This window comes from Coturnix japonica, chromosome 6 (assembly GCF_001577835.2).
Source record: "Coturnix japonica isolate 7356 chromosome 6, Coturnix japonica 2.1, whole genome shotgun sequence".
NCBI classification, from domain to species: Eukaryota; Metazoa; Chordata; class Aves; order Galliformes; family Phasianidae; genus Coturnix; species Coturnix japonica.
Window position 1 is genome coordinate 9,459,703 of NC_029521.1, and position 10,924 is coordinate 9,470,626.

Below are 10,924 nucleotides of genomic sequence, written 5' to 3' on the forward strand. Positions count from 1 at the left end.
CCAGCTGGAGTGAGATGCAGCCACCAGTTCCAAGAGCTGGAAAGGTGCACTGTGGCCTAAAGCTGTTGGAAAACAGATCTTTTCTGTCAAGAACAGTTTCTCTTAAGCAGAGCAAGGTGTCAGCTAATGACACCTCGTCCATCCACACTAGCAACAGCAGCCTCTGCTCATGACCAGCACTGTCAAAGTTACTCAGAATGGGCCACAAGTACAGCAGGGACTCAGAGCATCTATATGCTGTCCCTAGGAAGCCTTTCTTTCCTCTCTCCTATCTGCTCTTGGGTGACCCCTAAAACTGGTAGTTAGGGTGAAGAGAGCTTGGGTCTTCACTTCCCAGGGGCATTCTGGTGAGAATCTGTACCAGGGACATCCCCTGCTGCCTTCTAGAGGTGCACATGGAGCACTCAGAGCCATGCCAGCACTGTGCAATGGACATACCTCATTGCAGTCATCATTCTACCTCCATCCTGCTTGCATCTGAGCTCAGCCTTGGCATGATGACTGCCACGACCAAAGTACACCTGGTATCACACCTCAGCAGACACATGGCCAGGGGCACAGCGACCTGGTTGTCATGTCCATCCATGCTGCGGTGCCCTGCCAACAGATCAGGGACCTGCAGGACCTGTAGGTGGGCTCCATGATGTCCAGAAGGGTAGGGACAGCCAGGCTGGAGCTCTCATTCCAGTTCTGTCCTCACCACTGCCGCATAATAGTTTCCAGTCTGGCCTTCAGGGTCAGAAGCTGCTGCAGCACCAGATAGAGCTGCTTGGCAGAGAGAAAGATTCACTCCAAAGCCACACATCAGAGCTGGGAATTACATTTTCTATATACTGATGGAGGTAAATAAATGCCATTAGATGGAGATTAACATCACCATGCAGCAGTGTCCAGGATAGGCAGCAGGTAGCATTCTCCAGAGATGTCTCTCTTGTTCTGCTGGCTGTGGGAGGACCCTCAGAAGAACAAGCAGGACACCACACCAGTGCATGCTAGATAACAAAGGGGCTTCCCCCCACCCTGCTGCCGCCCTTTGGCAAAGCTCAGCTGATTTCCAAACCTTCTGCTGCAGGGGGTTGGTGCAAAGGTTTAATTATTTGCTTTTCCTTGGGTGTGCGGCATGAGGACAGAGAGAGAAGGTCAGGTCCTGTCCTGTCTCCCTTCCTTCCCCACCTCCTGGAGCTCAGCATGGGACGATGGGCTTTTTTGGGCTACATCTGCCTGTTCTGCTGCTCCTTCCTGAGCACAGCCAAAGGTAAGGGGTGTCACACGGTGGTCCGTGCCAATGGACCCTGCAAATGACCCTGGATAGAGAGGGATGGCAAAATTTGGGGATGGAGGAGGTTCTCCCTGCTGGGAGAGCAAAAGCCAAAGCTCAATAAGTAGATCAGGTTTGCAGGACAGTTTATAGTGGTTTTAGTAAAGAAAGCAGATGGAACATGTCATTACAAAGGTGCTGTTAGCCCCAAATTGTATGCATATAGGAACAAGAGTGGCAACCCCAAGTAAATATGAGCAAATCAGTATAATGCAAAGAGGGGATTTGGCCCAGTGCTGCACCACAGCTTCATTTAACCGTATCACAAGGTCAGCAAGTTAATTAAGAATTAGTGGGTCGGCACAGCTACTTATCTGCATGGGGGGAGAAAGGGAAAACATAAGATACGAGGAGTACAGCCTCTTCTCTCCTCCCAGATACAAAAAGTTAACATTCAAATGTTGCCCACAGATTAATGCCTTTTGCTTTGATGAATGTGCACAGCTGAAAAGCCCCCACAAAACATCTCTTCTTGGATGCCACAGGCATCCTCAGAGAAGTTCTCTTCAGGAATAAAGTCTGTTTCTATGGGATTTGTCAAGAGTCCTGAAGTCCTTAAATAGTGTCCCCTGCTGTGGCTGCAGTTTATGCAGCAAAAGTGGAAACAGAGCCAGGAACCAGCCACCACCCTGAGAACACCCACATTTCCCTCACCCACCTGTACTCCTGAACTGGGAAAGCAGAGAAGGACAGCACAGGTGTAGCAAAGCATACCAGGAGTAGCTGTCTGTGTTGGAAATTTGGGATGTGAGAACCCAGTGCAGTTCACAAGCATCCCTGGAGTCCAGTGTGTGGGGAGCAGGGGGACCAGTACCCATAGCTGCATCCACCTGACACTTGCCCTTGTCCCCAGGCAGCCCATGGGCGCTTTCCTTCCAGCCGGGCATGCTGTATCAGTACCACTATGCCCTGGCCGTGCAGCTGGACCCCATGGCTGGCCCAGCCTTACCTGGGGTCTGGCTGCGGGCACAGGCTGTGGTCAGGATGCATCAACTCCACAGGGACTCCAGCGGGGATGAGCTGCTCCAGGTGCAGGTATGGCAAACAGTGATGTTGCATTCCCTTTCCCCTATAAAAATGCACAGCAGCTTCACAGCAGATATCCTTGCCTTTTGCTGTCATAGATCCAAGACCTGAAAGCCCTGCAGGAGCATGAGGGTGCTGAAGGTTCTCCCACGGACATTGCACTGAACAAGGAGGTGCAGGCAGAGCTCCAAAAGCCAGTTTTCATCTCCTGGAGCAGTGGGAAGGTCAGCTGGAGGGCTTCTGCAAGACTTTCTTGGCTATGGAGCCCATTGGAGCTCCTGGCTCTGTATTCTCATGAAGTCACAAGGACCCACCAAGGTGGTGGGTGCAGCAGCACAGAGCTGTTGTGGTCCAGCAACACCCCATCCTCCAAAATGGTCCCAGTGGTGGAGCGTGAAAAAAGCTTGTATGTGCATCTCCACAAAAGCAACTGAATGGTGAAATAATGAATTCATCAGGGCACTGCTTGGGTTGCAGGGGAGATGCCTTTCCACAGGAGAGCCATTCCCACAGCCTGATGCCAGGTCTTTCCCTCCCAGATCAAAGCCCTGTATGGGGATGAAAAAGAAAGCACCCTGATTGCCAACCTGAAGCGAGGTGTTGTCAGCCTGCTCCAGCTCCAGCTTCACTCCGGCACCATCGTGGAGGTAGGGGTGGTAAACAACAAGAAGAATGAGCACATTTACCGAATCATCTTCCCCTGCATGAAGGAAAATTGTCCACCAGCATTTCTGCCAGGTGGGGTTTATCTGTGTTTCAGGAAGATGCCTCTGGAAGCTGCCAGGTCACGTACACAGTGTCCAACCACTCCATTGAAAAGATAAAAGATCTCCTCAGCTGCACAAAGCCGAAAATAGGACATGCCTCTGTGAACAATGCAAGTATATTGCTCTGGTGGTGATGGTGGCTCAGCTTATGGCTATAATCAGGGAGGTCCCCCCATAGAATCTCCCAGCAGAATGGTTTTGACAAGGCTCCAGCATAAAGATAGGAAACTGCAGGTCTCCATGCAGCTATTTCTGCCCTGGTTAAACCAATGGGAGCTTGCCCAGCACTTTCAGCTCAGTAGGGTGGGAGAAGTCTGGTAGCTAATTCTGCCAGGGAGTCTGTGAAAGGAAAGTTTTTTTCCTTATTGTTTTCCCTTTTTACAGATGTTTGGTATCCAGTGGCAGCCCTCCAGCAGAAGTCTGTATGTGGTGAAGGACAGCCTGCTGCAGTCAGTGCTGGCTGAGGAGAGCCATGCACTGTCCCTCGTCTTGAGGTCCACCACTGGTGTCAAAATCAGCTCAAGGTGAGTGATGTAACCATACAAACTCCTGACTTGGGCATGTGATGAATAGACATCTATGGAGATAAAACTCTTTTCTACACAGAGGCCACATCAGATACCTCTTGATAGTTTTCAGCCTGCATCTCCTTCTCCAAACCTGTCATCCCAACCATCCTCCAAACAAGGGTGTGAAGGATGAAGTACCTCTCAATGTTTTCCTCTCCCTCTACAGGCAGGAGCTCAAGCTCGTGTCCTCCACACCTATTCCTGCAGTGGCAGATGAACAGAATCTTGAGAATATGCCGGCTGGCACAGAGGGACAACGCCACCCCCTGGCCATAGCCAGCCTGCCCTTCAGGAGGAGCTGCACCCACTGCGCTTCGGTCAGTGACTCTATACACCCCCATAACCCTCCATGTGTTCACACCCTGCCTGTTGGATTTGGGGTCAAACCACAGATATTGTGCACAGCTAGCACATCCAGTCAGTTTAAACACATCCCAGGTCTGAGCTCAGGAAATATTTCCACCACTAGTCATGCTGACAAGGACCCATACATCCCATGGGGCCACTTCCACTCCTAAATATTTCCTGAAGTATGAACATGATCCCATAATACAGGATGTAAAAGAAAGTGGCTGAATTCCACCAAACGTTGTCCTTCCAGCTGAGGGCCTACCTGAAGACCTTTGACAGCCAGCAAGCCAAAATGGATGTCTCGAAGGCAGCAACTACGTGGCAGTTCCAGAGGTTTATCCAGATGCTGCGCAGTGCCAAGAAGAGAGATGTGCTGCAGCTGCTGAAGAGAGCACCTGAGGAGATGCTGTGAGGCTCCCCATAGCCAGCCCTCCAAAAGGGGCTTTCTGCACCAGTAAATACTGTGCAGGATCATGGCTTATGGGGTCACTGATGGCACCACTGATATCTCACTACTCTCGCCCCAGCCCCTTCGTGGTGGAGGCAGCAGTGGCCGCGCAGACAGTGCCAGCCTTGGCAGCTCTCTCAGACTTCCTGGATTTCAGCAAGAAGCCCAGGTCCCTGCTGGAGACATTCCTCTATGCAGCAGCCTTCTCTCCCCGGCCTACAAAAGAGCTGCTTAGTTTGGTGCTGGTAGGTAGGGATGTTCTCTCCAGAGAGGCCTGAGCCCATCTTTAGATCTTTCCTATCCCACCAATCTGCTCTCGTAGCTTTCCTGGCAAAGCTTCCCACTACAGGCACAATGTACAGTCTTCAGCTGGTATATTACACTCATTCCTTAAAGGTAAGCTAATGAAAACTTCTCAAAAGGCTTCGGTGACATCAAATCATTGGGTAACAAAGTAAATTTTCAGTCCCTCCACAATTTTGAGCACTGACTTTCCATAGCCTCCCTCAGCCTACACCTCAAAAGCCCAGGATGGGTCCTCCCACTCTTACAGCTCAGAAGGAATGGCAAAAAAAATACATAGTGATGCATAGATTTCTTCTATAGATTAAAATATATCTGTAGAAATAGATCTTCCTATTTATGTTATTATTCTACATGCTTTTAACGGGATGCTGCCAATGGGAGTAGTGCTCCTCAGAGGATAAGCATTCAGCAGAAAGTGTCTTATATAAATGCATTACAAACATTAAAAGTTTGGTTAGAACTACTGAAAAATTTTGTCCCATCAAGCCATACGTTGCCCCCCTTGAAGGCAGGTAAGAACTAGTTTCTCCTTACTTTTCTGATAAATACATTGAAATAACAACTGAAACATTATCCTCCTTTCTCTTCCGCCCCATTTTCTCCCATTCCATAATGCCCTTTGCTCTGCCCAGGACAAGCTGGATGGGAAGCAGATGGCACCTGAGGTCTGGGACACAGGGATGGTGGCCCTGGGCTCTCTGGTTGGAAAGATGTGCCAGCAGCAGCTGTGTGGGCTGCAGGTGAGTCCTGCTAACCCAATTTGCATCCCTCAGTCTTTCAGCTTACTGGGGTCCCCAGAACTCCTTCTCACCCTCACCTCACTCTCCTTGGCTTCTGCTCTCTTGCCAAACCCAACCAGGAGGTGGAACGTGGCATGGAAACCATACTCACTGGGCTGAGAAGTGCCAAGAAGGAGCATGAAACAGTCACCCACCTGCTGGCCCTGGGGAATGCACAGCTCCCCACCACCATCCCCACCCTCCTGGAGCATGCAGAGAAAGGTCCCACCGCTGTGGCAGCTGCAGCCATCAGCGCCCTGCGGCAATTCCCCGCCTGGCACATCACAAGCGAGGTACCCAACATACAAGCTCCTCTTCCCATTGGGGTCCTTGCCACCACATTCATGCCAGTGCCCTGATATCAACCCTCAAACTGCCCTCTCACAACAGGTGAAAAAAGCAATGAGGAGAATCTTCCATGAGAAGTGGAAGAGCTATGAGAAAACTTGCCGCTTGGCTGCTGCAGAAATCCTCTTAGATAACACACCCTTGCCCATGGATGTCATCAACATCCTGCTGGCCACTCACCAGCTGGACACAGAAGCAGCAGCATTCCTGTTGCTGAAGGTGCAGAGCAGCCTGCATGCCAACCACCACCCAGCAAGGTAGGTTTTGCTTTTTGTCATTTCTGACACTTCAGCTTTTGGGCTGCAGACCTAGGACTGTGTTTTCAGCAGTCCTTGGAGGCCAGCACTGTGGCATGTCGTGCAGCACATAGTGTGTAACCACATTAATCTCCCTATCTGCACAGAACAAGCCAGCACTAACAGTTTTCAGAGCTAAGCAGAAGCTGCACAAAAATATTCAGATGGTTTATCCTAATTTATAGAGGAGAGGGGAATTCCAGGATAGCCTCAGACTGCTCGTTTCCTTCTTTGCTTGCGTTGTCAGCAAATAGCACTGAAACTTGTATTTCCTGCTCTTCTTTGTACAGTTCACTCACATTTTCCTTCCTTCCCAGTCTTTACATGCCATATCCCTCTTGCTTCCAGGAAGATAATTAATGACATCATGAGAGACCCTTGGGTAAACAACTACAACCACTTCTCAAAAGCCGGCGTCTCCTCCTCCTTCTCAGGACCTCTGACAGGTGATATCACAGGAACACAGGCCCCATGGTCCCCTGAAGAAGCAAATGAGGGCTGGTGGGGAAGAGCAGGTTGCAGCAGAGGCCTCAGCATTCAGGAAACACACCCAAAATCTTGGGTTGAGCAGACTCCAGCACCATCTGAAGTCGACCAATTGCCACCACTAGATGTTTGCCTCCCTCTGATGCTCCTGCTTTGAGCTGAAAGTGTGTTAGATCACACCACATATTTTTCCCACATCCTGCTGATTTGAAGGAGGAAATTCAGCTGGAAAGGAAGCCAAGAGTAGGCTGCAGGTGGGAGTTAGTTCTCTCCCTGATAAGTCAAAATATTTAGCTCAGTTCCTCAGTTCCTTTGGTATTTTTAATAAGCTCTTTTACTGAGCTTTTAATAAGCTCTCTTGTACTGAGTTAAAAAAAAAATAAAAAAAAATCACCAGACTTCAGAGAGACTGTAGCAATCCATGCTTGCTAAATACCTGCCTAAATCTTCACCCTTCACACTCCCCTTTTTCTATCCCTTCAAGTTATCTCAGCCTAGCCTTGAGGGGGATACGTGGAGGCAAAATATCTGACATCTGTAAGAAAAACATCTCACTGCCACATCCCTTGCTTATCGCCAGAATAGGAGGAGATGGCAAGAAGTTTCCTTCCTGAATAACTTAGCTTCATCAGATAGCTCTGTCTTTCAGCCACCAAGGAATTGCTCTCCACTTTCGGGCTGGACCTGCTGTTTTTGGAGGGTGGCATCCTAAGAAAGAGTGTCTCTGACTTCTCGCTGTTCAGCCATGACTGGCATCTTCGTGCGGCTCAGGTGAGAGACAGACCATCCTACCCAGAGGGTCCCACCACTGCAGATATCACTGATGCATAGCCATGCTCTGAAGGAGAGCCTACCCAAAAGTGCTGGGCAAGGGTAGCAGCTCAAATAGCATCACAGTGCCTGAAACAGACCCCTCAGTCATGCTCTGTGTATCTCACGTCTCCATTTCTATGGTTCAGGTCACTATAGAAGCACAAGGGATAGAGTCCATGCTGGGAGAAAACACCCTGGAAGGCGAAGAGGGGCCAGAGCTCATGGCTGGGATGTCTGCCATCTTCTTTGATGTCCAGTTGCGGCCAGTCATCTTCTTCCAGGGATATACAGACTTAATGGCCAAGGTTCTGCTGAGCAGTGGGGAACCCACAAGTGTGGTCAAAGGGAACCTCCTTCTGATGGACCATCACCAGGTACTGGTGGGATGAACCATCTTTCTTTCCCCACACTGGCTTCAAGGCAGGTCTGTGGTAATGCCTAGTGAACCTCACACCTAAAACCTGCTGGTTGATACTTGTTCGCTGTGGCTATACACATCAGATTGGGATGGCTCTGCCACAGGTCTCTGGGCGGTTGTAAAACCCTCTCCATCTCTCCCAGGTCATCCCTCTGCAGTCTGGTCTCCAGGCAGTGGTCAAAGTCCAGGGTGGACTTGGACTTGATATCTCAGCTAACATGGATGTGAACATCTGGGAGCAGGAACTGAAGACCAGCGTCAATACCAGGTGAGCAAGTCCAGGGATCCTACCACCCAAGACAAGGGTTTGTGGAGTTGTCCAGTGCTCAGAGCTCAGTACCAGACCTGCACGCTCCCTTCTTGCAGGGGAAGCATCACTATTGATTTCCAGGCAGAACTGGATGCTCCTTTCCTCCAAACCACCCTGAGGAGCCAGTCAGAAGCAGAGACCTCAATCTACTTTGACACCATCCTGAGGTTTTCCAGCAGCCCTGTTCTCATGTGCCTGCAGCTGAGGGAGGAGCAGGTGCCCTATAGGTAAGCTCTGGATTCAGGCTACAATTGAGGCTTGTCAAGCATCAGTCAGTGCTTACTCTCACAGGGGCTGACAGAGCTCTTCACTAAGTGCAGGCCATACCTGTCCTCAGCACTGAACACAGGAGGTTCTAAATCTGCTTTATGTGGGAACCATTTATCCTGCCATTTATACCTTGACTCCAGACATTGCAGCAGTTCTTTCTCATGCTTCTCATGGATGCTCCTGAAACATAACAGCCTCTGACAGCCTCTATTGGAGGTACCAAAGGTTCAAGAATCACTGACATTGTACACACAAAAAAAAAAAGAGGTTGAAAGAAATCCACTTGCAAAGCAAATGCCAAAGGCTGGGAGAATAACAAAGATTTAAAGTATGTCTGCATAACACAGGTTTAACATAAGTAGGAATTAAAGCATGGAATGAAAATGCTTTATGAAGCAATAATACAGCCACTACATTCAAGAAAACATTGTCCAGAAAGAAGCTGGACAGTGGATGAGGTCCTCCACAACTATCAGCCTCCTGACCTCCTGCTTCTCCCTTGTTCCAACAGAGAGATCTTCACCATCTCCACATCTGCTGGGAACCAGAGCAGCACTATTCGAAAAGGCCGTCAGGGCACCTTGCCTGCCCGGGAGTTTGCCTTGCACCAGGCCAACTCAGAGATGTGCCACGTGCTGCTGACAACAGAGGAGGGAGCGTAGGAGACAGGAACATTCAGGACAGGGCTACTGCATCCCTGTCTGCCATGCACCCTGGTTCTTCATGAGCTGGCAAAATCTCTGCCCATCTCTGCCACAACCAGATTACTGTAAGAAAAATGATGAAATGAGAGCATCAGAAGAGGTGGAGGAACTACTGCAGAGCATCAAGAGGCACCTCTTATTTGGGGCCAGGATCTTTTTACCCTTCAGTTTTCTCAGCCTGAACTCTTCTCCTCCATGTACATTGCCTGAAGCCAGAGCAATCCATATAACAAGCCTTGTGATATACAGCCGCCTTTGGTGAATAAGTTTCTGATAGCTCAAAAAAGCATGCTACAGTCTGATACAATACCATGTTTTCCCTCAATTTATTAAACAGTTGGAAGGGAGCAAAACATCTGCAGCTGGCAAGGAGAAAGTTGCCCACAAGGGAGTGAATAACGTCACCCCACATTAATGCAGTTTTGTGGCCACTAAGGAGTCCAGGAGCATGGAAAATAAATGTATTTCTGGAGAAGGTGCGAGTTGGTTTTGTTTCCTTTGTTTGTTTAATTTCTTTTAATGCAGCCACGCAGATATTCATCCCAGAATAATCCTCAGGGAGAGATAGTGCAGCAAGACAAAACTCTGCATAACCTGTTGCCAATTATTGTATGTTCTTTCTAGTGTAATTGAATATATTTGCATTTATTTGCATATGAAGGCAACCCAGCTTCCTCTCAGATCAGATCTGTCCTGTTGTACCTGCCGGGAAGCTACACTCTGTTGCCAGGGATATGGCCTGTGTCACAGCAGGCAGCAAGGATGAAGCCAGGAAGGGAACTGCTAGGATTTCAGTGAGATCAGATTTGTGTTTGCTGCATGAAGATAAAGAAGAAAGGCAGAGGAACACGACCCACAAAACTTAGAGAAAGCTGGACAAAAACATCAAGAAACTTAAAACACAGAGAGTCTACCCAACAGCAAGCACCCTGTAAAGGATGGACCAGCATTCTCAGTCCTCAGCTCAAAGCAGGAAGAACTGTGATAAAGACAGAAACAAATAGTGGGAACAAACAGGGTAGATCAGGAGATGGGGTGGGGGCTGTGGAGCAGGGAGTGGCTGCAGGAAAAGGGAAGAGCCATAAGATGTCTCACTACCTTTAGCATACCTGTAACAGCTCTGCCTATCCACATCAGTATGCTTATCCTCACTGACAGTTCCTGCTCTCACACAAGATTTTAGCACAGAAGAGAGAAGAATTAGAAAGGCTTTTTTGAGGTTGCATGGGACAAAGACACAGGAAGGAAACACTGACTCTAGCATAGCTAACACGCAGAACTTGTCTTAAGTCAAGGATGGGAGCCATGTGGTTCAAGCTGTAGGTGCAGGCTGCCAAGATGTTTGGGAAACTCTCCATCCTGCAGGTACTTGCAATGAATTGCTGGAGGTTCAGCCCATCTTATGGGGCAAATGATGATGGGTGGTACAGAGGGCAAGAGATCGAGAGACTGAAGTGGTCATTTCTGAAACTGAGGGTCTTACCAGAAAGCCTTGCCAAGTAGTGCAGGCTGTTGGTGCTGGATGTTCATCCCTCAGTGCAGACATGGTTCAATCAGAAGTGGAAAAACCAAACACAGGGGTCACATCCCCATCCCATCCCTTTCCTTCCCCGTATGGAAGCCAGCCAGTAGCAGCAGAAAGGCATTTTGCTTGCACGTGAGGGGTCAAAGCCCATCTATTGAGTGACAGCTTCTGCCTGGAGCCTCCTGTCTTC

The 10,924-nt window shown here is 49.2% G+C and overlaps 1 protein-coding gene across 1 annotated transcript; it reads left to right on the forward strand.

The window, feature by feature from the left end:
• Positions 1 to 1,093: 1,093 nt before the first annotated feature.
• On the forward strand, positions 1,094 to 9,284 carry LOC107315756 (microsomal triglyceride transfer protein large subunit-like). Its single transcript, XM_032445467.1, has 18 exons — positions 1,094 to 1,255; positions 2,172 to 2,353; positions 2,443 to 2,568; positions 2,884 to 2,991; positions 3,105 to 3,221; positions 3,496 to 3,635; positions 3,847 to 3,997; positions 4,282 to 4,439; positions 4,559 to 4,724; positions 5,418 to 5,525; positions 5,645 to 5,857; positions 5,955 to 6,169; positions 6,557 to 6,654; positions 7,344 to 7,465; positions 7,654 to 7,881; positions 8,069 to 8,193; positions 8,292 to 8,462; positions 9,017 to 9,284. Exons 1-18 carry the CDS (start codon positions 1,189 to 1,191, stop codon positions 9,165 to 9,167), a joined length of 2,646 nt encoding a protein of 881 aa, XP_032301358.1. The 5' UTR covers positions 1,094 to 1,188; the 3' UTR covers positions 9,168 to 9,284.
• Positions 9,285 to 10,924: the final 1,640 nt, after the last annotated feature.